The 26,303-nt window shown below is 50.5% G+C and overlaps 1 protein-coding gene across 2 annotated transcripts in view; it reads left to right on the forward strand.

Annotated features, from left to right (window-relative positions):
- The window catches only part of NGEF (neuronal guanine nucleotide exchange factor), a 90,205-nt gene continuing 63,902 nt past the window's right edge, over positions 1 to 26,303 (forward strand). The window contains exon 1 of one of the 2 annotated variants that reach the window (XM_036911785.2): positions 1 to 182. In XM_036911785.2, the coding sequence (XP_036767680.2) occupies positions 5 to 182 (178 nt within the window). In that variant the 5' untranslated portion in view covers positions 1 to 4. The remainder of the gene's footprint in view (positions 183 to 26,303) is intronic. The other variant, XM_036911778.2, reaches the window with a different exon arrangement.

A 26,303-nucleotide genomic window follows, 5' to 3' on the forward strand; every position in this document is an offset into this window, starting at 1 on the left:
AGGAATGCTTCCCAGGGAGACTTTTTCAGAAAAGGACAAAGCATTTGGCCGTGGGCTCTCTGGGACGGAGTGGAGTGTGTGTGGCTCTTGCTGGAGACACGCTGGCCTGTTGAGGCCCCAAAAGGCCGGAGGCCAGAGAGGAAGAGCCACCCAAGGGCACCCCGGGAGCGCATCACTAGAAGGTAAGCAAATGGTTTTGATATTTTTTAATGAAATGAGATGAAACATTTGGAATGTTTGACGATGAAACAGATGGAACGGAGGTGGTGGCCAGGCCAGGCCTGCAGAGAGCCCAGGCAAGTGAGCCAAGGGAGAGGTGACCTGTACCCGCCGTTCCCCGAGGGAGCTCTCCGCGGGAGAGCGGGGCCCCAGACCTCAGTCTTGGGACCAGGCCCAGTCCCAGCCTCCCTGCTTCCCGTCAGGACGCCGCGTCCCACCGTCCGCGGCGTGGGGTCAGGACCCCTTCCAGGCGCCTCTCCTGGGACGGCTGTGGGGCAAGTGAGACTGGCAGGGCCCCGCGCAGAATGAACATCTAGGCCTCGTGGTCAGAATGATTAAATTCCAAGAATTAAGAATCTTTAAATTATTAAGAACAGCAACAACAGAGCTTTAAACCAAATGAGGGGCCCTTCTAAGGGCAGGGCTCCGTGTGACTGCACAGCCCGCACGCCCATCGCTCCAGCCCTAGTCGTAAACATAGAGGAACCGGGAGGTGCTAAAGGAACCGTGACTGCTGCGCGCCCACAGCCCCGAGCGCAGGGTCGGGAAGCGCGCCTGGGGGCAGAGGCCTCAGCCACCCGTGACGGCCCCCTGCAGGGCTGCCCCACTGCCAGGGCCCCTGCTGCTCAGGGCCCATCTCAAAAGGACGAATCCTCGCCCTCTGAACCTGCAGACTTGTGTACCTGCCTGGCACCAAGCCAAACACGGTGTGACTCGAAGGTCTGGGGACACCGTGTGCTTAGATGTGGTGCTGGCAGTTTCTTCTTTTCCACTCGATTTAAGATTCAGACGTTCACACAGTCACTGGCTAAATAGCACTGGGCCTTGGGATCCCTGCAATTTCAACGATTCTGCTGTATTCTGGCGATTACAGACACATTTTTGCCTTTTGGATAAATGCTTATGTCAATGCAGGGAGACCACTGGAGAGCACGGCCCCACCCCCTCTATCACAGCTTCGTCCTCAGCCCCGGCCCCCCGACATTTTCCTACTCAGATTCTCACTCCTGCCACCTCTCTGCCTGCCCTGAGCACTGCTTCACCTTGCAGTAGAAACCAGTGTCTCCAGGGGTGTCTGAAGCTTCTGGTCCATGAAAGCAGACAATAGACCATCTCCTTTGACCCCACTCTCAACCCAGCCCTTCCTGGGCTCCAGATTGTCTTGAAAACCCTTCTGTTGGAGGCGGTCCCCACCAGAGAGGAGGGGCAACACTGGGGACAGTGTGACAGGCCACAGCTCTCCGCCCCCTTGCCCAGAGCTGGAGGAGGACCCCTGCTCCAAGAACGCCACCTTGCCTGTGGGAGAGCCCTCCAGCCGTGGCAAGTCAGCCCAGGAAGCTTACACGAGTGGACAGGCCAGACCAGCCCCTGGAAGCCATATCTAACTGCCCAGCCCCCGAGGCTCCGCCGCAGACCCCTGAGCTGCTGTATCTCAGCAGCCAGGCAGCCCAGCAGCTCTAGACCAGACATCCCGTCTCCCAGGACTGCGCCCTGTCCCCCCTCCATGAGCCATTGCCTCCCCAAGTAAGGGGTCATCTCTGATGCTCTAAGGTCACCCCCAGCACCCCCCTAGAACAACAAAATTCCTTCATCAAAGAATTCCCAAGCACCTTAGGTAGGTGAGGCTTTGAAAAGGGGTTGGGGGAATGGATGGGACCAGCCTGGCAGAGGACAACCAGACTCCAAAGCCAGGCCAGAAACCCTCCCTCCGCGAAAGGGCCACAGAGCACCTCCTGGCTGCAAGGACAGCGATGGAATCGGGGGCTGGGAGGCGCCTGGCTGACTGAGCAGGGGCCTTACATCCCTTATGTCTCTTTCAGGGCCCCGCAGCCCCTTCAGGGAGCTTCCAGGGCAAAGAAGCCTGGGCCTTGGGAGGAATTTTCTTTTTATCACCTTTGGCTCAGCTTTCCCCACTTTGGGAGCATCAGACCCAGGGGGCGGAGCTCTGCCTCTGGGAGTAGAAAAAATGCCCAGAAGCCTGTGAGCCTGGGCTCCTTTCCAGGCTGGACAGCAGTCCTTGAGGCCCAGCTCCCGAGACAGCACACTGGGTCTGAGCCAAAGACTTGGAGCACTAAGGAGGGGGCATTTGCCCAGAGCACCCCTGAATAGGTTCCCTTTGGCAGAACAGCTCAGGCAGCTGACTAGGACCTGGGTACCTGGGAACCTGGGTCAGGCCATCTCTCAATCTTTCTACTTCAACTGTCCTTACCTTTGGAATGGAAAAAAAAAAAATCACATGTTCAAATGTGTGTATGTGGGAAATCATCAAAGGGATATCAGGGAGGCCTGCATGGCGGAGGGGGCCTTTGAGCTGAGTATCGTTAAATGATCTTATGTCACTTCTTAGTTACTTTGCAAGAGGAGAAGAGCTGATGGGTATGGTTTTATGTATTATACAGTAAGGCTCTCTGACTTGAAAATAAGGTAGTAATTTTTTTACACTTTCCCTAATTGAATATTGCAAGTTCTTTAAATAGCATGCCTCCACAGGGAACACATTCCCAGGAAAGGAACAACAGGATTTTAACAAGGTGGCAGGGGAGCTCTGCCCGGCACTGAGATGGCTGAGGCAGAGGCAAGGACGTGGTGAAGCATAAGGCCTGTGTAAAGAGGGCTGATGGGCAGGTTTACTGAAGCAGAGGGAATGTGGAGGGACCCCCCCCAACCCATGACTCCTGGACCCCAAGGATCCCAGAGATCACAGTGGGGGTCTGTATGGGCCCCGTGTCCCATGGGGCATTCACCCCTCACTCCCGCACCCCAGCTCTAGCTGGCAAACAGCTAGACACTCTGACAGCCAATCATCCAGGTCTTAGATGAGCTTTAAAAATGGGCCACTGATTCATTATTGGAGTATGTTTCCTACCAGAGATGAGCCCTTCAAAACACAGGCTCTCTAGAGGACAAGCAGCTTGGACGGTGCCTTAAATGGCTTGGGGAGGCTTGGGAGCCACTGGGGCAGGGGCCAGCCAGGATGAGGAAGGAAGGAAGGCAAACTGGGCCTGAGGACCTTGAGCCCCGGGTCCTGTCTGGAAGTGTCAAGGGCCAGTCCCGAGTTGCTGACTCGGGGAGTATTGCCCAATCCACATACAAGTTAATGCGACCTGCTTATCGCAGTCTTTCAATCCACCCTGACAGCGAGCTCCTCACAGACTGCCTCCTTAGAGGGCACCACGTTCAGCCGGTCGGCGCTTGCTGCACGCTTGCCCTGGACCAGCAGTGTTAAGAGGGACAAACCCTCTGCTCCTCTCCCAAGCGCCCACCTTCATTCCAGGCCCCTCAGCACCTCTGCCCCCTTTGCTACTGTCCAAACAAGCAGATTAAGAAAACTCAGTTTCCTAGTAACAACTGATTCACTCGGCCTTCTCCAGCCAGAGCAGATTCCCATTGAATCCCACTAACGGGACAAAAAATTTCTAAGTATTTCAGTTTATAAAACCCTGGCATAACAGGCTTTATTTTCCATGGTTCTCTATAGATGTAAACCACTCATGACACTGAGTACATCTCTGAAGGTAGTCTTTGCTCTCATCTGAGTGATAAAAACATTCCTCAGGGGATTCTCAAACTCTGCCTTTTCTGCTGAGTTCCTTTTTAGGAAGTGAGTTTTGAACTTCAAAATGATTTTAAGGTTCTTTATTTCTGGATTCAAAGGCATCTGGCACACGGACAGTTTTTCCTACTGCCTCAGATATCAGAGCCATTGCCTGGAACTAACTTCCCACAGTTCTCTGGCCTTTTTGGAACTGGTTCAGAGTCAAGATCAAAGTCACTTGCCGTTGACTGACTTGGACCCCAAGTCAAGGGTAAGACATGGAGAAATTTTAGCTCAGGGTCAAGATGAAGCCATCTTGATGCTCAGTCTAAGATAAACAGACCCACCTAGGCTCTGTTTGGAAAAACATTATTATGGCTGATCTGTATATTTATTGGAGAACTATCACAGAAATTGCCAAAATTAAGTAGCCCAGGCAGATGTGCAGCATCTTTCAACTATGGGCACAAGGGGGCCCTCCTGTAACCACCTGGCCCCAGGCTGGGTCACTGTCTACTTTTTACCTCTCTGAAATCTCTATAATCCTATAAGGCTGCTTTCTCAGGAAAGGCTTTTTGTTAAAGTTAGAATGTCCTAAATGAAAGGAAGTAATAAATCGTTTAGAAATCTTCACCATTTTGCCAGAGCCAGGCTGACTCCATCACTTGCTGGCTGTGTGACCTTGGCTGAGTCAGTTAACCTCTCTGAACCCCCACATTCTCTGCTATAAAAATGGTGAAAATGGGATAAGGATGGTAATGATCATACAGGATCAGCCCAAGTGTTCAGTGACACAACGAACATAAAGTACTTGGCCCTCAGGAACAACCTAAGACAGGCACAGTCGCAGGGGGGTCATCAGGTGAGAAATTGGGGATCAACAGAGGTGAGGCTTAGAACCTCACCCCCCCTGTTCTGAGAGAAATCTTCTGCATCCGTGGATGTTTTCTTGCCCTTGTCTAGCTTGGATTAACACATAGTCTACAGGCACACACCTGATCATCTACATTTGCCCTCTTACAGCACTAAACTGTTTTCTACCTTTATCTTGCATCTACCTACCACTTTAGCATTTTATTTTAAAAATAATAATAATAATAATAATAAGGGAGAAATGTGGGATTCACATATGAATCAAGTATAAAAATCAAACGAATAATCATATCTGACTTGATTGTTTATAGTTCATGATGTGTGATCAAAACTGAAAGTTTCTGTGATGACTGCCCTTGCACTGTTCACCATGTAAGAACTTATTCACTATGTAAGAACTTGTTCACCATGTAAGAACTTGTTCGTTATGCTTCAGAAGATTGGAGACTGTTGAGAATTAGGCTTGGGGTTGATTAATGATTGTGCATTGAGTCCCCTATACAGAATTTTATTGTTGTTAACAACCATATGATCAATAAATATGAGAGATGCCCTCTCAAAAAAATAAATAAATAAATAAAAATAAAGTACTTGGTCCTCACTATTATTATCAAGGAAAATGGATCCTGTCATTCCCCATGTAAAAGTTGACTTTAAGCAACAGGGAGAGAATTTATCAGCTCACATAGCTGGAGAATTAAGCACTAAACATGAATGTGTACACAAGAACCCTCAAATATTAAGAGAGCTAGAATCCTTTGCAGAGTTCACCCAACCTGCCCCAACTTTGAGAGCCTGGGCAACTTTGAGAAGCCCCCCTCCTGTGCTGCTGCCACCCAAGTCTGCCTATTGTCAACTGGGAAGACTATATGCCACCAACGCCTCCCTCAAGGTGTCAGCCCATTGGACCTGGTGATAATTTAATCTCCAGTGAATAATATTTCTTGGTAAATGAAGCCATTTTTTTCTCTGGCAAAACCCGAATGCTCCAAATTTTTTTTAAAAACCTGCTTTGTAAATGCTGCTGTGGAAAGAATTTGAGGAAACCGATGATGGATGCACCTCATATATGCAAGGCTCCATCTCAAAGAAGAGTGTATTAGCTCACTATTGTCACTGTAACAAATGATCACACGCTTCATGACTTAAAACAACACAAATGTATCATCTTAACAGCTCTGGAGGTCAGAAGTTCAATAATATGGGTCACACTGGGCTACAATCTAGGTTTTGGCAGGTCTACTTTCCTTCGGAGGCTTTGGGGGAGAATGTTTCCTTGCCTGTTCCAGCTTTTGGGGGCCACCCACATTCCTGGCCTTGTAGCCCTTTCTCCATCTTCAAAGCCAGCAGCATGAGACCTTCAGATTTCTCTGACCTTCCTGCCTCCCTTTGATAGGAACACATGGGGATTACACTGAACCCATCTGAATAATCCAAGATACTCTCTTCATCTCAAAATCCTTAACTTAATTACATATGCAAAGTCCCTTTTGCCATGTAAGGTAACATTCACAGGTCCCAGGTACTGGGACATTACCATCTTGGGGGTGTGGGAGGTCACTATTCATTGAACCACAAAGAGATACTAAAGTTTTCTTAAAATATATCTCTGACATGTTTGGAAACAGTGGATGACTTCTTAAAAATTTTTAAATTGCCAACATCATGTAATCAAAAGTCAAATATAAAGTGTAATATATATAGACTGTTTGCAATTAATTTCTCATAATGTTCACATTTATAAAGATATATTTTCTAACTTTGGTTGATAAATTCTAGAGCAGTGGTATCTGCTGTTTTTGCTGAAACCCTCTGGCAATCCCAGAGCTTGTATCTGAGGCCCTGCCTTTTCCGGCCCTTCCAAATAGGCCTAAAGCATGTTTCTGCCCAATTCCAAGCAATCTGAGGCTCAAGACATTGTTGTGTGGCTCCTCTAGGGTTTAATTATTTCAGAAAAGGGGATGTGAGGCAAGCACATGACCATTCCAGCCTCAGAGGAACAATCCCAGGGCTCAGGAAGGTCTGACCTCCCCACTGAGAACCTGGGCTGAAGCGTGTGGCAGGGCGCCCGCTCACTGTTGGTGCTCAGGGCTGTACCTCTGGTGTGTAGGGACAGCCTCCCTTACTCCATCCCCCACACAGGGACACAGCTAAGGAGCTGCCCGTGAGCTCCAGCCATCCCTGTTCCCTGTTGTAACCTCAGGACAGCAGGGTTTGCCCATCAGCCCCAGGAGAGGATGGGGGAAATGAGTACAAGGCTCTGGCAGTCGAAGGGCTGACCAGCTTACTGGTCAGTATTCCAGAAATGGCAAATAGGATCCATTCATGTGTTGGCTCTGCTCCCTGCTAGCGGCTGCCTGGAGAATCTAGGCTTAAAGGGAAAGTGTCATGATTGATTAGCAATGCCTGTCATAGCAAAGAAATAGAGAAAAGTGGCTCATTTGCACCCCATCAGCTGTTCCCAGAAGCCCAGAAGGCTTTGCATACAGAGAGATGCTGGGGAACCCAGGAAAGGGCAGCACCTTGTCTGTGTGGTCCTGACCACGTCGGCAGGTGGAGTCAGCTTCCGTGTCTCTAAAATGAGAGAAACTGATGAAGCCTTTTCTGGTTGCCTGAGAGGATGATGCCCATGGTAGGGGTGTCGCCCATCACAAGCTTTACCTGCGGGGCAGAGGTCTGAGTGGCCAGGCCCTGGGATAATCCTGGCTCCTCACGCCTGCTTTGGGGAGAGGGCCTGGGGGTTCTCTGGCCTCCACTGAGGCTGATCTCACCCCTTTGAGCCCTGTCTGCCTGGAGGAGTCTAGGGGTAAAGGCTTGAAGAAAGAGAGACGGAGCAGCCCTAGACCCAGGAGCAGGTGGCAGGGGGGAGGCAGAACCACGGCGATTCAGGGAGAGACCCAGGCCCTGGGGTCAGGGGTGGCCCATCTAGCACCTGGCACACAGTGGGTACTCAGTAAAGCTCATTTAATGAGTGACTGCCGGCCCTGGGGAAGGGGCTGGGAGAAAGCCTCTGCCTCAGCCAACTGTCCGTGCAGCCCTGAAGAGACCTGGCAGAATGGAAGAAGGGAGACAGGCAAGGGCCAGCTTCCTAAACAGCCTAGCGGGGCAGGGGGAGGGAGACCAGGTGAGGCCCAGGCCAGGAACCAGGCTTTGCTCTAAGCGTTTAGGAGCTGAAAGCAGGGAAGTGATGTGGGACCAAGCCTGGGCATTTCCTGCAGTATCTGGCCCACCTCATGGTCCCGATGAGCACCCTCCATCACAGTCTGGGAGGAGAGGGGACCCTGGTCCCTGAAGCCCAGGGCAGGTTCCAGGGGCTCAAGGGCGCATCCCTGCCTGGATCAGCGGGGAGTGTAGGCTGGGGAGGCTGGAGAGAAGATAGAAATGGGCTGGGGGGAGCGGGCTCAGGGGAAGGCTGTGGTTATTCAAACGGGGCGCTCAGATGGGAAGGCCCCAGAGAGATGAGAGGGTGCAGGCGGAGAAGCGGTGGCAGGGGAGGGGTCCTCGAGAAGATGAGGGCAGAGGGGATGAGAGTCCTGAGGAGAGAGGAGGGCGGAGGGGACGAGAAGGCGGGGCAGGGGCGTGGGAAACTGGAGAAGGTGCCACGTAGGCACCGCAGAGCTAAGAGGGGACCTCACAGGAGAAACAAAGTCAGCTGGAAGGCCTGGCTCACACAGTGTCTGTGAATGCACCATGACACCTGTCTGCCTTCACCCAGGCAAGGTCCGAAACCACTCACATCCTGGGTCTGTGGGAACAGAATGAGACCCCGGGGAGGCGGCACAAAATAGTGGCCAAGTTGGAGCAGCAACACCTGGCCTGTGATTTGAGCATCTGTGGTGGGTTCCAGGCACTGTGGGATGAGGAACACCACAAATGGGGCCGGGGGTGGGGGCAGCCCAAGGAGACCTCAACTCAGCACGTACTCATCGTATGTGACTGTCAGCAGCGCTTCTCCATTCCTTCAGGCTGAGCCCAGGCATCTTTGCAGCCTCAGGGCCTGGCACAGGGCATGGGATGCTCCTAAGTGTTTGCTGGACAGTGGAAGGGGTCCACGGGTGAACAGAAGATCCCAGGACTTCAGTGGGGGTGGGCTGTGCATGGCGGAGAAGCCTTGGCAGACAAGGCCCAGAGGAGGAGGGCCAGGCAGGGCCATGGCCAAAAGCCATGCCAGAGCCCGGTCAGGAGGGACAGATGACAGGTGGAGACAGGAGGGAGCACGGACGCTGGAAGATTCGAAAGACACAGAACCCAGGCTCTGGGCAGAGAGCGCCCAGGGCTGCTGTGCTCTGGGGTGGGGCCGCCGGCCTGGGGCAGCCCCCAGCTGGGTCCTCGAGGGTCCTCGGTGTGCGGAGGCCCCAAACACCCACCAGAGCCGTTTCGTATGCATTGGATATGCCCTGCTGACCAAATGGCAAGGTTGGGTTAGTTAGATTAAAGCACATGGATTCCTGAACACGAGCAGCAGGTGTCAGAAACGGACGGCGTGAGCCTCCGAGAGCAGCCGCACTCACCCTCCAGGCCCGGAGAGAGCCTGCAAGGTGCAAAACACACACTCTTGCATGTAATTTCAGGAAACGTGCACACTCACGGAGGTTCCATTCCAGAAGGCTGAGGTGGAGCGGGGGTTCATCAGCACCCCTGGAGGGCCCCCTGCCGTCCCCACCCCAGGGCGTCTGGTTGACTAGGTCTGGGAAGCCCCGAGAGTCTGCATTTCTTAAAAAGCTCCCAGCTTCCGCTGCTGCCCCTCAAAGGGGACCATGATGTGCGAGCCAGTGGCACGCAGAGAGGGGAGAGAGCCTCGTCCAGAAGGGAAACGAACTATGTGGTGTCTGGTTCGTCCAGGTAATTTCAGTTCAGTGTTTCCGGACGGTCAATCATTTACTTTCCACATTTACAATTTTTAACGTATCCATGTGCCACTGTGCTATTGATATTTTCTACAGATTGGCTTCAAATTAAATTCTCTATTTTATTCATTTTCATCCCAAACATTTGTGCCTATGAAATTGCAGTTTTGATGTGTCAATTGGATTTTTTCTGAAATACATAAAATACATAACTATTAACCCTTTGAATGTTTGATGGATGCGCCTCCTAAAATGAGCTCACAACGACTGGTTCAGCCGGAGGAAGGACTGGGGCCATCGAGATTCATCCAAATCTAATGAGTATTTTAGAGGAGAGAGAGTTTGAAGAAACCACAATCTTTCTGCCACCACTGTTTTTTTTCTTAAAAACATCTCCCTTTTGACTAACTCACCAGAACCAAACGGAAACCCCAGCCTTTCTGCCCCTGGTGCCTCTATGCCCTATCGCCTTCTACCTCCCATAGCATTCTGTTCTCTGGTGGCTCAGGCCCCCTCTGGCCACCGGCAGGGCCCAAGCACAGTCTACGGGTCTTGATTCCGACCACTTGAACCTCAGTTTACCTAACCTCCTCTGGACCTAGTCACCTCACTTCTACCTACAGGCCTGTGGGGACATCACAGGTTCATGCCAGAAGGTATGCAAAGGCACTTGGAAGGCTTCCGGCACTGCACAGATGACAGAACTTTCCAGAAGGGAAAGAGGAGCCAGAGGAGGGGCATGCTTGGGATGACGAGGGATGTCAGGAAATTCCCTCCTGTCTGCTCTGCTGGGGCCCCGGCAAGGAGGCCATGTCTGTCTCATGACCTGGGGCCTAGCGCAGTGCAGACAGAGCCGTGCTCATCGTGTGAGTGGACAGAACCCACAAAGACACAGGACCGACTGACCATTTCAACCTTATGTCCTAAATGGCAGTGTTGAAAACCTAGACATATCACTGTTAGGGAGGCCCAGCTCCAGGCCACTGGGAAGTAATACACAGGAATCCCTTCAAGTAAAGATAAGAAAAAACATTGTAAGAGATTTTATTGGAAAAATACAAGAACTGAGGGCAAAATGAATACCCCGGCCTGCTTTGGGCTGGGAACCAGGAAGGGGAAACGGAACACCACACATCCCTCTCTCTCTTCCTTTCCCCCTTCCTGGATTTCACTTTTCTGCTTTGCTCTCATCAGCTGCCTCTGAGACATGGATACATAGCCATCCCGGCCACCTCAAAACACCCGCCCGACCCCAGCCCTCCAGGCAGGAGCCCCCTGCCAAACGGCCCGGCCCGTCTCCACCTCAATCCTCATTTCTGGGAGAGGGAATCTGGTTGGCTTAGCCCCGCCTCTGGCTTGATTCCTGCTGCATCCAAGGCCCACTCTGCTCTGGTCAGCTATGGCTGTGGTCCCCAGGGCCCGCCTCCCAGGGCTGAGGATGGAACAAACACCCCAGGAAGGGCTTCCAGAGCAGGAGGGAAGGATGGGTAACTTCTGGTACCAACACTGGTGCCCCGGAGCCATTTTGAGAAATCAGGCTGGGAACGAGATTTTCCCAACCGGAGATGTAAGTACTCCCTTCATTCATTCCTTTGCCAATTGTTATGAACTGAGTATTCATGTCCCCACAGAATTCGTATGTTAAAGCTTAAACCCCCAATGTAATGGCAGGTGGAGGCGCAGCCTTAGGGAGGCAATGAGATGAGGCGGGGCCCCGGGATGTAGTCAGCGCCTATGTAAGAAGAGCAGAGCCCCCTTTTCTGCCCCTCTTTCTCCCTCCGTCCCTCCCTCTCTCCCTCTCTCTCCTGTGCACACACCCTGGGAAGGCCATGTGAGGACATACGAAGGAGGCGGCCGTCTGCAGGGCAGGAAGAGGGCTCTCACCATAACTGGCCCATTCTGCACCCCGACCACGGACCTCCAGCCTCCAGAACTGGGAGAAAACTATTTTCTGTTGTTTAGGCACCCAGTCCGTGGTATTTTGTTAAGGCAGTCTGAGCTGACTAAGGCACCCATTTTGGTCTTGTCATTTTTAGCGGGTCTTTTTATAAGTCCTCTAGAATTTGGGTTGGGAGATGAATTCATAGCAACTCGGACGTGCAAATGGCCCCACTACTAGAACCCCACAAAGACCCAGTGTTGGAGGTGCAGCTTCCTGCACGTAAACACGCCTGTTTGGCTATGGAAATGACATTGCCCTGCTTTCATGCACTGTGAGTGCTGCGGTGTGACTGGGATCTCCGCCGCCCTGGCCGGCCTCCCTGTGGCCTCGCGCAGGCCTTGGCCCCCAAGTGGGTGGGAGCTTGCCAAGGGCGGTGGCCTGCTGAGGCGGCTCACCCCAGGACTGGTCCCTGTCCCCAGCTCCCTCCCTCTGTTGCTCACAGCCGGTCTGACGGCTGGAATGTGCGAAAGAGGGTCAGCTTCTATTAATTAGGCAAAAGTTCTCTTAACCATGGGAAATGCTGCAGCAGCTAATGCCGGTTTCCCTTTGAGAAAGTAGGTTGAGCCTCTCCTCCCCCACCCAGCTGAGAGTGGGGGCTGTCGGTGACGCAGTGCCCGGGGTGGGGCGGGGGGCGGCTGGGGACAGGACTCTGAGGAGCTGTGGCCAAGCAGCCCCCGGAGACAAGGCATAGATCTCCCTCACTGGGACAGAGCCGAGGCTCTAATGGACCCTCAGTTTATTTCAAACTCTGTACTTGCTTCTTATGCTGAACATTATACATTTTACAACCTTGGATTCTTTTTACACCAAGAAGTAAAACAATTGAAACAAGCAATCATTCGTTCGTCTGCAGAGAGTAAAACGCGCAGCCCGGGAGCATTGTTTCTGGCGTGTCCACGCGTTGTGCACTCGGTAATCGCAGTTAACCCTTGCCCTGTCACTGCACACATGCAAGACGTTTCCAGAAGTAAAGAGAAGCCAGAGGAGGGGTGCAGTCATGCTTGGGATTAAGGGGGGTGTTAGGAAAATCCCTCCTGCCTGCTCTCTGGGGTCCTGGGCAATGGGGCCACGTCTGCCTCATGACCCTGGGCCTGGCACAGTGCCAGACAGAGCCACACTTGGCACGTGCCATTCCCCTCCAGGGGGCACACAGGGGATCGAGGGTGTGTCCAGAGCCCAAGGAGACCCATCCCCAGACCCCTGCCAGGGCCTGCGGGGCCACCGCTTCCCTCCCTCCGCTCCAGGGATCCCATGGCTTCAGCCTGACCTGCACATCACAGGAAGGGAGAAGACTGCCTAGCACATGTTGGCTGCACAAGAAGTGAGCTGGTGGGAGGCCACCCACCCACCGCCCACTAATAAGCAGGGGACTGGCCACCATTCCCACGTGGGTAACCATGGGCCACAGCCACTTAGAGGGCTTCAGCCCCTGCCCCCAGACTGCCCAGGGCTCGCCTTGAAGAAGCCTCCGTACGGCCTGGGGGAGAGGTTGGCCGGACAGAGTTCAGCCGGGGCTGCTGTGAGTCCCGGAAGCTCAGCCCTCAGAGCCAACAGGCCGTCCGCCCTGGTGGCGGGCTTGTCCCCTGCCGTGGTCCGTCCCCGACCTTTGCTCTCTGATAAGGCTGCACTGCTTCCTCGGCACATGCTTGGCCTCCTCAGCCTCCCTCCATCCTTCACTCCTTTCCTGCAGACAGCACAGCAGGGGGACCTGCAGGACCCGGATTTGAAATCTGCCTGAGCCACTCGCCAGCGGTGTGATCTCAGGTGAGGGACTGAGTTTCTTATCTCTAAAATGCCACTTGCCTACGGGTACCCCTTCCACCCCACCCAACACACAGGTTATGTGAGGATCAAATCAGTTGAAGGGAAAGAGCCTGAGACAAAACAATGGTGGGTTCCTTCTGGGAAGCAAGACCTGAGCACCTGCAGCTCAGGGCCACTCCCCGCAGCGCTGTCTTGGTCACCTGCCGCCGGAGTCACTGCTGTCCCCCGCAGCACTTCAAGCCGGCCCTCCCTGCGGCCCGCGGGCTGTCCCTCCAGCAGTCACAGGGCAGGGGGGCTGCAGGGGGCCAGGAGCTCCTCCTGTCGCAGACCCGCGGGAGGACTTGAAGCCTGTGGGCCACACCCAGGCGGCCACGTGGGGGCGACACAGCGATTCCAGGCAGACACCCGAGCCTTGGGATACAGCTGGGAGGGCGGGCCTGGCCCTCTGGGAGGACAGCCGACAGCCGAGTAAAGCCCCAGGAGCGGATGGAGCCCCGGAGGGCATGGCTGGAGAAGAGAAGGATGGCGGCTGCGTTGGAGGAGCGGCTGTGACACATTGGCAGGGAGGCGGGGAGGCGCCAGGAGCCTGGGAGGATGGCAGACGCTGGAAAGAAGAGGGAGACTGTGAGCCCCTCGCCCGGCCCCCTCTGAGGGCCGGAGGTGGCCTGGTGTCCGGTGGGTGATGATGGCGTGAGGAGCCAACTGGTGCCATCTGTGTGCAGCGCGGCACCAAGGGCCTTCTGCCAGCGTCTGACCAGTGATGTTCCGGGAATCTCCACCATACCCTGCCCACTCCTGCAGGAGCCAGAAAGCCCTGGCTCGGATGTGTCCAGTTCATATGCCAGGAGGCCCCAAGGATCCAAGTCGCAGAGCCTGTCAGGCTCAGGACAGCAGAGAAGCCAAATCCTCTCACCGAGCCCAGCTGACAACCGGTGGCAGAGGCCACATTAGCTCAGGACACGGGCCGGATCTTGTAGCCCAGCCTTGGGAACCCAGCCCTGGCCTCCACACAGCACCACGCCTCCATCAGTGCCGCCCTCAGTGATTTCTAGAAGCAGCAGTAACGACAAGCCCAGGCTTATGCTCCAGAGGCCGGGGCATCTGCCAGATTGAAGGGGTGCTTCTCAACACATGGTCCCCAGACCAACAGCAGCAGCTGAGAGTTCATGAGAAATACGAATGCGTCAGACCCCTGAGCTTGCGGCCCAGCACTCTGTGTTTTAACTCTCCGGGGGATGTGGAGGCTCACTCCGGCTGCGAACCACTGCCTAGAGCAATGAGGACAGGCTGCAGTGACGCCAAACAGCACGGGCAGGTGTCACTAGCCCATGTCCTGGGAAGAAGTCATACACAGAAGAACATTCTGAGCAATTCCAGTTACACAAGTACCAAAACAGACAGAACTAATACATGCTGTTATAAATCAGGAGTGACCCTTGGGGGCGGAGGAGGGGAAGGGCCATGGAAGATTTCTGGAATGGTGGTGATGGACTCCTTCATGATCTGGGTCCTCCTTATATAGTGCTTGAACATTTAGCCACCGGTACCCTTGACATATGGGCAGTTTCTGTATTCTACCATTCTGTAGTTAAATTTTTAACTATATGAAAGGGTAAAATAGAAATGACACCTCCCACTTCACTGTATAGCCCAGTTGGTTGAAATCACTTGGAGATGACCTGGAGGGGTCTGTCCCCCTGCAACAGAGAGTAAAGAGTTGGGCATTCTTTTATCCTTGGCCAAAAAGCTTTTAGGAACCTTTTTCCATATGTGTATGCAAGCCTGTGGGTCAAGGAGAAACACCTAGCAACCCAAATGGGGCCTCAACAGACACAGGGCAAGCTGGCTAATAAAAACCGCCAAGAGGAACTGTCAATCAACATACCTAAAATGAACACTGCCGTTTTCAGTAAATGTTGCTGCTCCCACATTTTTCCTGGGTTATAGGTAATATTTCCAGAGAACAGGCTGCCTCTTTCAATTACCTGGGTGGATATTTCACAAAGAGTTTATCTTGGAGGAGATACCAGGAAGTAATTTGCCCAAGGCAAGACATTCTGTGGATGTTTTACTCTGGTGCTAAGGGTGGGTTGGAGAGGTCAAAAGGAGAATCTCACTTCACCTGCCAAGGAATTTTCCAGGCTAGACATTTTAGGGCCTTGACACACTGAATGGAGCTTTGTGGTGCCAGCACCTACCTGCCTGTGGGCTAGGAGAGATTCGAAACAATGCTCTTTCTGAGGATAATCTTGGCCCATCTGGAGGGATACTATCGTCTCTTTTTTTTTAAGGTATCAACTCTCTCGAACCCCGTAGTCTACTCTGAGTGCGTAGTTTCAGGCAACACAGAATCCACTTCTGTATGCCCATCTAGGAGCTTGATCTCAAGATGATCCCACCAAATGTTTATCAAACACTCCAGGAAGATGATGGGGAATTCATGTCTCCTTCCAAAATGCCTCTAAAATCTCCCTGATGACATAAAAGCCTGCCCTGTGTCACCTGCAGAATTACTTCTGCTTGACTGTTTTTGTGTGAAGCCATCAGCTTACATTGAAGGAGGCAGAGAAACAGTTTTTTTAAAAAACCGGTGTGTGTGTGTGTGCGTGCGTGCGCATGCCTGTATGAGCCTGTGCGTCCAGGAGAAAGACCACCTTATTGGATTGTATAGACTGGGGTCCATGCACCCCCACATTCCTGGGATCCACTTCAACCTTACTCAGTCCAAAATTTGGGCATGGGGCCCAGGAATTCAGATATTTATCACCCTTAAAAGTTAAAAATCATTGCACTGCAGCTCCCTCTTCCATAAAAGCCCTTAAGAGAAATCCCTTGGCACTAAACAATTTCTCCTGAGCAGTCGGTCGATTTTTATCCCCAAATGAAGTAGAATGAGTCACTGACATGGTTCCCCTTTTCATATTTGGCTGCTAGGAAGCTTAGAGATAATTTGGGCTCATCATAGCAAAAGCCATTGCAATAGAGATTTTTAAAATTTATCCCCCATGAAGTCTTACATGCTCACCCTTTTATTCTTCTTTCTTTTGTCCTCTTTTTAAATTTGTGCTGTGTTGGGTGAGATGTGGTATAAATAATGTATTATATTTATAGATGGAACTATATCTTAGTGTTAATTTGCATATAATGCATAAAGAAAACAGCTATCACACCCTGAGCGCCAGCACGGTGCATCTTCCCACTAGTCCCAGGACTTAGGTAACATATGTCCTCCCTACATGACAGTAGGATAAGCAGCCCCAAGGGGAAGCCACCTGACCAGCTCATGCAACCAGTGAGGGGCTCAGCAGGGCTGACAGCCACGCTGAGGAGGCTCCACTCAGTCACGGCCCTGCACCCTCATACTGCTTTCCCCAGGGTCCTATGGCAATATTTGGGACCCACTTAATTCTTTCACATACGTATGATTTTTTTGCCCCCTAACAGAGGTGGAGGGTCCCTCCCCTCAACCCTTTGGCCCAGTCGGGGCCTCCTGTGCCTTCTTCCAGACTCCTTGTTCTTCAAGCACCCTGAGTGATTAGCTCCTGACAACCAAAAGAAGAGTCTAACTTAAACACGCTAAGAGCGACAATGGAAGCAAGTGAAACAACAATAAAATAATGGGAACATAAATGACATATTATATATTATGCAAATACTAAAAGGGAATGTATATACCTAGTTCACTGAAATAGAACATTCTCCAAAATATATTGTTTAATGGGCAAAAAATGTAATATGAAACCATATGTACATTTTTAAAATGTTCTATAGTTTGAAGAAAATATTTAATGCTTTAATCCCTTTGGAATTTACTTAGGGAATTTATTTGGAAGATCTAAACTGATATTTTTCCCAGACTGGTAGCCAACATTCCAAACTCTAATTGACATCCCTCTTTTTTTGAATAAAATTTTATTGAGATAGAATTCACATTCCATACAACTCACACATTTAGAGTATACAGTTCAAATATTTGTACAACCACCAACACAATCAATTTAGAACATTTTTATCTTCCCCAAAAGAAATCCTGCCGCCATTAACAGTCACTCACTCCCCACTCCCCACAATCCTCCCAGCCACTAATCTACTTCCTGTCTCTGTGGGTTTGCCTCTTGTGGGTCGTTCATATGAATGAAACCAGACCACATATGGTCCTTGTGACTGGCTTATTCCACTTAGCAAAATGCTTTCAAGGTTCATTCAAGTTGTAGCATGTATCAAGACTTCATTTCTTTTTATGGTTGAATAATATTTCATCGTGTAGATATACCACATTTTATTTATTCATCAGTGGGTAGACATTGGGTTGCTTCCACATCTTGCCTATTATGAATCATGCTCCCATGAACGTTCATGTACGTTTGTGTGGATCTATATTTGTCTTTCTCTCGGGAGTACACTTAGGCATGGAATCGCTAGATCTTGCGGCAATTTATGTTTAACCTTTGGAGGAACTGCAGACTATTTTCCAAAGTGCTTGCACCATTTTACATTCCCATCAGCAGTGTATGAAGGTCCCAAATTCCTTACATCCTCCCCCCGACGATTTATTAGCGGTCTTTTTGATTAGAGCCATTTAGTGAATACGAAGTAGTATCTCATCGTGGTTTTGATCTGCAGTTCTCTAATGACTGATGATGTCAAGCAAGGTGTCATGTACTGAACGGCCATTTATATAATTTCTTTGGAGAAATGTCTTTTCAGATCCTTTATTTTTTTGGGGGTCATATCTAAGAAACCATTGCCTAACCTAATATCAAGAAGATATGCATCTGTTTTCTGCTAAGGGTTTTACAGTTTTGTATGTCAGACTTTGATCCATTTTGAATAAATTTTTGTAGAGTATGTGGTATTTTTTTGCATGTGGACACTAAGTTGTCCCAGCACCATTTGTTGAAAAGACTATTCATTTCTCATTGAATGGTATTGGCACCCTGGTCAAAATCAATTAACCATAGATATATGTGTTTCTTTATGGATTCTCAATTCTTTTCCATTGACCTGTATGCCTGCTTTGTGTTGGTACCACACTGTCTTGATTACTGATGCTTTGTAATAAATTTTGAAATCAGGAAGTGTGAGTCCAACTTTATCCTTCTTTCTTAGGATTGTTTTGGAATGGGTCCCTTGATTTTCTCTATGAATTTTATGATCAGCTTATCAATTTCTGTAAAGAAGCCAGCTGGGATTTTGATTTGGACTGTGTTGAACATGTAGATCAATTTGGGGAGTAATACCATCTGAATGATATTAATTCTTCTGATCCATGAACATGGAAGGTCTTTTTCATTTATTTAGGTCTTTAGAGAAGATTAAAGATTTCTTTCAATAATATTATGTAGTTTTTAGAATACAAGCTTTGTGCCTTTTTGTTAAATGTATATTCCTAAATATTTTTTGATGATATTGTAAGTGGAACTCTTTTCTTAATTTCCCTTCTGGTGTGTTCATTCTTACTATGCAAAAGACAATTGATCTTTGTATATTGATCTTACATCATGAAATCTTCCTGAACTGCTTAATTCCAACAGTTTTTTTTAGGGGGTTCCTGAAAATTTTCTAAATACAAGATCATGTCATCTGTGAAAAAAGAGAGCTTTTTCTCCTTCATTTCCAATCTGAATTATCTTGTATTTCTTTTCATGACAAATTCCCTGGCTAGAACCTCCATTACAATGTTGTATAGAAGCAGTGAGAGTGGGTATCCTTATCTTCTCCCTGATCTTACAGAAAAACATCTAGTCTTTCACAATGATGATATTAGCTGTGTGGTTTCCATAGATTTCCTTTATCAAGTTGAGGAAGTATCCTTCTATACCTGGTTTGTTGAGTACTTTTATCACAGAGTATTGAATGTCGTCAAATGCATTTGTTGTCAAATGTCTATTGAGCTGATCATGTTGTTTTTGTCCTTTATTTCATTGGTGCTTTATGTTAATTGATTTTTTGCATGTTAAGCCAACCTTGAATTCATACATTCTACTTGGTCATGATGTATGATCCTTTTTACATATCAGTTTGCTAGTATTTGTGGAGGTTTTTAAATTTATATTAATAAGAGCTATTGGTCTACAGTTTTCTTGTGATGTTTTGTCTTTTTTTATAACCCCTCCATTTTTTATGTTTGTGATGCCTATGAAATAACATTTTTATAGATAAGAATTCATTTCTGGGCTGCCCATTCTGTTTCAGTGATTGACTACCTTGTGCCAGTATCACATTCCTTGCATTATTGTAGCATTTTATATTTAGAAGTAGACTCTCTTCATTACCTATATTTCTCAAAAAGTTAAAGTAATCTTACCTGTCTATCCTGCAGATGAACTTCATAATCATTTTATAAAAACATTCCAATGAGGTTTTTTTAATTGGAATTTTTAAATCAGAATGGCACTATAGCTATATATTAACTTGGTGAGAATTGACCTATTTTAATTTTCCATTTTCCCATCCAAGGAAAACCCATGCTTCTCTAAAGATGCAATTCTTTCTTCTCTTAAGCTTTTCCTTTATATAGATTGTTTATATTTATTAATATGGTTGTCCTTGTTTTCTTGTTTTGTTATTACTATGATTGGAATCTCTCTGCTTTCTTGTTATTGTTGACATGTAGTGAATCTATCCTATTCTGGCCCTGGGCTGAATTTTTTGTAACTCCAATAATTTCAATTAGTTCTTTTGGGTTCTCTAGACGTACAAAACTTATCACCTGCAAATTATGATTATTCCATTTCCTTTCTGATAACATTTGTGTTATGTTTCCGTACATTGGCCAAACCCCAAGAAACACGTTAATGATGCGCGCAGGATCCAATACCCTTTATCATGACAAATTTTCTTCCTACTCTTACTTTTAAAGGTCTTTCCTGAAGATTTGTATTTAATTTTTCATTTATTCACTGATGTGCTATATTGTATTACGACTACCTAGTGATTATGAAATGGCTTCTTTTATTTAAATCATTCTGAGAACACTTTAATTAGGGAATTAAAACATCTCAGATAACAATTCATTCTTATTCTGTGCCTGATTTGGGGGGAAATCTCAAATTTTGTAGGTATAAATATAAATCAGTTGTATTTTCCCCATCATGGCTACCAGCTTTCCTGTCTAAACTCAGTTGTGCTGCTGAGCAGGCCTCCTGAAGGCCTCTTGGTTGGCTTCCATACCTTCCCTGTCTCCTCTGGTTTTTAGAAATGACTCATTTCTGTATCTAAGATTCTGTCCTATTTATTTTAGACTTACCTATTTAATTTTTGAATAGGTTAATACATTGACATAGCTTTTAGAAAATAAAAAAAATATATATTAAAGGGTATTTAAAGTCTCCTTCCCTCCCAATCCTATTCCTCATTGGCCCAGGCTCCCTCCTTTAATAAAAAAAAAAATCACTGCTACTCATTTCTTTCAGCTCCTTCCAGAAGTTTTTAGGCATACCTAAATTTGAATATAGTTCCCTCTTTTACACGGATGGAAACCTAACACTCTTCTCCCTTGTTTTTGTTTGCTTGAGATATCCTAGGAAATCTTTCTTGACCAGTATGTAGAGCTGCCTCTTTCTTGCTTTCACCACTGCACCCTACTCCATTCTGACCGGGGCCTCCCTTCTGGCAGGCCCCCTGGGCTTCTCCAAGGCTCCCCTTGCTTTTCCATTTTCCCCTTTGCAGGGTGACGGGCTCCGCAGAGAGCCCAGCTCCTCCCCTCTTCCTCCTCCTCTTTATCAGCAGGGCGCAGGGAGGGGAGCACCTCCCTCGGGAATCCCTCAGCTTGCCGGCTGACGTTTACACAGAAGCTGCACTGGCCCTCGGCAGCAACGCCGAACAGCTGGGAGATGCTGCTCGGCTGCCTGTGATGCTTCTAGCCCTTGTTTTGTGCTTGTTTCATGCTTTCTCCTTTCGGTACTTCCCTCCTACGTTGGCCTTTTGATCTATAAATTGTGTACATGGTTTTTCAAGAACTTTAAAGCCTCTGGCTTTCTTCTTACCTCCAGGGCTTTCTTCATGTTGCAGATTACGTATATATGTAAACAGATACGTGCGTAGATACAGACTATCGTGCTCTCCGGCATGTGAATACCTTCCTATAAAAATGAAACCTCTCCATACCACTGTCAAGTTCCCAGGTGTAAAGTTAATTCACTGATTTCTTCTCTTGCGTCATCAGGAAAGGGGCTTGATCTACCACAATCTATTCCGCCTCGCGCAGGAACTTTGTCACTGTGTCCAACCCAGCTGCCCTCTTTGTGTGTCCGCCTCAGGCTGCCCGCTGTACAGGTGACATGGTGGGAACTGTGCGTGGCGGGAAGCGGGTGGCTCCGGAGGACTCCAGGCCCAGCAGCAAGGGGCCTGGACAGCGCCCGTGTCTCGCGGTCTAGCGTCTCCCCGCTGCGGAGCTGTTGTTCGGGTCAGGAACTGTTACTGGTAAGGCGGTGCTCAGTGAGTTGTTACTATAATTAGTATCTGACCTTCCAGGTCTCCTTCTGGTGAGTTCAGACCGTCACAATGAACCATTTCCAAGTGCAGCTTCCTGCCAAACGCGCCCTTTGTCTCTGATCTGCGCCCAGCGCACATGCTCCTTGCCCTGCAGGGAGAGGGGTTCAACCTCCTTAAAGGAAAAGCCGGGTTCATGCCTACTTTTCTCCCTCTTGCGCCAAAAGCCAGCCAACAGACCCAATTTGGAAGCTTTACTACTCAAGCTTCCAGCCAGAGAGGCCCCCACTGGACCAGCAACCCCTACACCACCCCAACCCTTTCCTCCCCTCAGGTAGGTCTGTCCCCTACCCCTCAGGTAGGTCTGTCTCCTCCCCCTCAGGTAGGTCTGTCCCCTCCCCTCAGGTAGGTCTGTCCCCTCCCCCTCAGGTAGGTCTGTCCCCTCCCCCTCAGGTAGGTCTGTCCCCTCCCCTCAGGTAGGTCTGCCCCCTCCCCCTCAGGTAGGTCTGTCTCCTCCCCCTCAGGTAGGTCTGTCTCCTCCCCCTCAGGTAGGTCTGTCCCCTCCCCCTCAGGTAGGTCTGTCCCCTCCCCCTCAGGTAGGTCTGCCCCCTCCCCCTCAGGTAGGTCTGCCCCCTCCCCCTCAGGTAGGTCTGTCTCCTCCCCCTCAGGTAGGTCTGTCTCCTCCCCCTCAGGTAGGTCTGTCTCCTCCACCTCAGGTAGGTCTGTCCCCTCCCCCTCAGGTAGGTCTGTCCCCCTCCCCCTCAGGTAGGTCTGTCCCCTCCCCATCAGATAAGTCTAACCACTCCCCACTCAGTCATGTCTATACAGTTGTCTTTCCTATTTGGACAGAGTTTCTGGATCCACAAGCACTCCCAGCCCTTCCCTCACAGCCCCCGGGGCTCCCCCACCCCCCTGAAGCTAACCTTGCCACCTGGAACCATGCAGATGGGCTTCAGCTCTGAATTCCCCCTTTCCTGCCACCTTTCTAATCCTGCCCCTTCAACTTGCTCTTCAATTTACGAATTTCCACTTTGGATTTCCCGGGATCCTTCTCTCCTCTCCCCGTATTCCAGGCCCCTCCTCTCCTTCGTCCCTGGTCCTCTGCTTTTTCTGCATGTTCTTCAACAACCACGTGCTACACTTGTGATTCTACAAGTTCAGGTTGTCCGGACAGCAGAGCATCCTCTGGGGCAGATGTCTGAGCTCCTTTCTCACTGGGCCTTTTCTACCAAACTAGAAACTTCATCTGTTTTCCTTCTGCTACCTAAAACCCTCCTGTCTTTGCTTCTGAAAAAAAGGAAAAGGCTTTGATGTTTATAGTCCAAGGCAAACACTGCCACTGCCTGGAGGAGCCTTAGCACCAATTCCAGGACCAGGAAAGACAGTTGAAATGGTGCGGGTGACCTAAGATGAACCAGGCTCCCTCCCTCGGAGGGGCCCCATCTTCCCCAGGAGAATCACCTGCCCCATGGCATCATTTAAGGTCTTGCTGTTGTCATGGTCACAACCAAGGCACCTCGTTCTCCCACCGCTTTCAGGCCATGTTTCTGGCCACATCCACTGTCCCCCAACCTGGCAACAAACACACTCTATGGTCACCAGTGCCCTGGGCTCCTCCCTGAAGACAAGGGCCGGGTCTTCAGTGTGGCCTGCCGAGAATCCTCCCCGGGGGTTCCTGCCTGGAGTTCCCAGGCCTTCCCCTGGGTAACCCGGCCCTGCAGGGCCCCGGCTCCAGGCACCGACCTCCAGCAGCCTTCTGAGCTGTTCTATTCCACCAGGAAGTGAAGCTCCCCCACTGGGGCTCCCCAGGATCTGCTGCATGCCCCAACCCTTTCCTGCAAAAACCCTCTTCCCTCATGTTCATAACTTGCCTCTGAGTTGCATTTGTTCCGTCCTACGGCTCCTATGAGCTGTGTGAAGGCAGGGCCTGGTCTTACTTGGCAGTCCCCAGAGCCCAGGGGGCCCTGCTTCCGAGCGGAGGCTCAGCTTCCTCTCCAGGTCGGCTGTGTGCCCGCAGCCCCTGGGGAGGGTTCCTCCTCCACGCCTCTTTTCTTCCATCCCTCCTTTGTCCCACTTCATTCCCTTGTAAGAGGCGGAAGGGGACGGTGGAGGGCGAGCACCTGCCTCAGCCACCCCAGCCCTCTCCTGACGCCCCTTCCTTCCGCCTGCCCAGCGCTGCTCTCCATCAAGACTTCTGTCTGCCCCTGACATGCAGCAGACACTGCCCAGAACTGGCCGAACCGAGGGGCAGCATGGGGCTGAGCTCCCAGTGGCCCCTGCTCCCCCACCTGCTGAAGGGGTGTGAGTCTGCTTCCCCAAGGACCTTGCTCAAGGCTGGTCCAAAGCCTCACAGTTTTGGCACCCTGGGCCCCACCCCAGAGTCCTGGGTCAGAGCCTGCATCTCAGCAGGAGCCTTGGGTGACTCCTGCACATGAATGTCTGAGAAGCCCCGGTCGAGGGGCCTGCTTCCCTGTGCCACCATGCCCTCATCCGCCCGCCCCCAGCAGCTGGTCGTCACAGATGTGCTTACTGCCAGGCCCCTCCCACCTTCTTCCATGGGTCACAACCTCCCAGGCCACCGACTCAGGCAGAGAGGCCCCCTGGCTCTCAGCGCAATGCCTGGAGGTGTACTGGTCACTCTTGGCTTATGTGCCTGAAGCCACATAGCAGCACTGAGATATCAGACTAGGACCCCCACTCGTGCCTCTGATTCATCCGGGCCAGCCTTTTAGCCAATCTTCACAACAGCATCTTTTGACCACATCACATGGGCCACAGGTTCCCCCAACAAACAGACAGATAGATGTAGTGCGACCACTGCCATCCCACTTACCAGCTGGGTGGTCCTGAGCCCATTGCTGCTTCCTTATTTATAAAACAGCATTAATTATCCCACCAACCACAGAGATCATCCATCCATTTGTTCATGGATGTAAATGACAAATGTTTATGGAGTGCTGTTGCATGACACCAGGGACAGCAGTGAACTGAACAGACCAGGCCCTGCCCTTCCGGAGCCTCATAACAAGGGGCGGTGGGCAGACATAGAACAAAGATGTGGACACACGCCAGCAGGTACCAGACACGGACACCGGGCCAGCGTGCCTATTGAGTGGATGAATGAATGCCACATAAACGCAGCTGCACCGCAAGCCCTTGCCCTTCCACACACAGTGCTTGCACCCTGCCATCCTTGGACCAGAGCGACGCGGGGCTTAAAACTAGCCAGGAGTTTCAGAAAACCATTAGGAGATGGGTGGAGGGTTGTCGGGCTCTCTAACGGCTGATGGTTATAGAAGAAATGAAGCAATTATAAAAATATTTCAGACCTAGAACACATTTGCCTGAAACAGGCAATAATTAAGGTAGAATTCGAGTTGTTTTTCAGGAAATTTCACAAATTGTGTGTGTGTCTGTATGTGTACAGTGTCTTAAAGATGGAATACATTTTCTCAGGGTTTCAGAGACCCAACGTTTAAGAAAATGATGAGGAAGATTTAAGAGCAATCCTTGCGCTCAGGTCAGATGATGAGCTTCCCTCTGAAAGCTCTCTGAGCCTCCCGCGATCGCAGAATTTGAAAGCTAGCTAAGGAGCCCCAGAGACACCCACAGAACCTGTGCTTCCTGGACAGGAAACTGAGGCTCACAGTTATCAGGATAAGCAGGGGATTACAGGCAGCAGGAGGTGGAGACTCGAGCCCAAGTGCCTGACTCCTAAACCAGCGCCCTTCCCAGCACATCGCAGGCCTCCATGAGTTCACATCACTGCACAGTAAACATTGGCGATCAACCCTGACACCACGGGGCTGAATCTCAGGTGCTTCACGCTGACCAAAGGAAGCCAGGGGCCAGGGCTGCACCATGCAGCCCCCGTCATCGGCAGTCAACAAGAGGAGCTGGGGGGCGTGTGCAGATTGGTGGTCTGCAGGGACTGGGGGTACAGGAGGGGCTGACTGCAGTGGGGCACGGGGGGACTTCTGGGGTGATGGAGCGTCCTGAATCTTGGCTGTGGGGGTGGGGACATGAACGGTATGTCTTCATCACAACTCACAGAGCCATGCACAGAACAAGGCAAATTCTACTGTAGGTAAGTTTCCATTTTTTAAAAAAGCAGCCTAAATTAATAGTAGTAACAATCATAAGGGTGATGATGATGATAACCTTGAACGCCGAAAACCAATCTGTGCTCAGGGCCAAGGCGTGGAGGTGCCCCACGGCCGAGCAGGGAGATGCCCATTCCTAGCAATCAGTCAGCTGCCCTCAAGGATTTCCAATCACAGACGCTCCTACTGGGAGTTCCTTCAGCTGCATGTCCCTGAACCAGCATGCTCCAGTCCAAGCTGGCTTCGCTCCGTTTCCCTGACAGGCAGGGAGTGGCTCTGGCCCGCCCAGGCACCTGCCCACCACCCCACTCCTGCCAAACCACTGTGAGTCACTGATGGCATCACGCCCTCACCTGTCTTCCCCACCCCAGCGCCCACCCTGGTGGCGCTCACCCGCCACACCTGGGTGATACCTGCCCCCTGGCCTCTGCCCATCCCCAGCCTGCCCAGAGCTTCTGGGATGCTGTCATGGTCATCAAAGATGCGGTGGGAAGTCCCTGACCCAGTTCAGAGACCCCTACAGACTGGCCCCAACACACAGCGAACTCCTGCCTCGCCCATCCCGCAACAGGACCCCTGCCCACTCG

The sequence above is a fragment of the Manis pentadactyla genome, chromosome 6 (assembly GCF_030020395.1).
Source record: "Manis pentadactyla isolate mManPen7 chromosome 6, mManPen7.hap1, whole genome shotgun sequence".
Lineage (NCBI taxonomy): Eukaryota > Metazoa > Chordata > Mammalia > Pholidota > Manidae > Manis > Manis pentadactyla.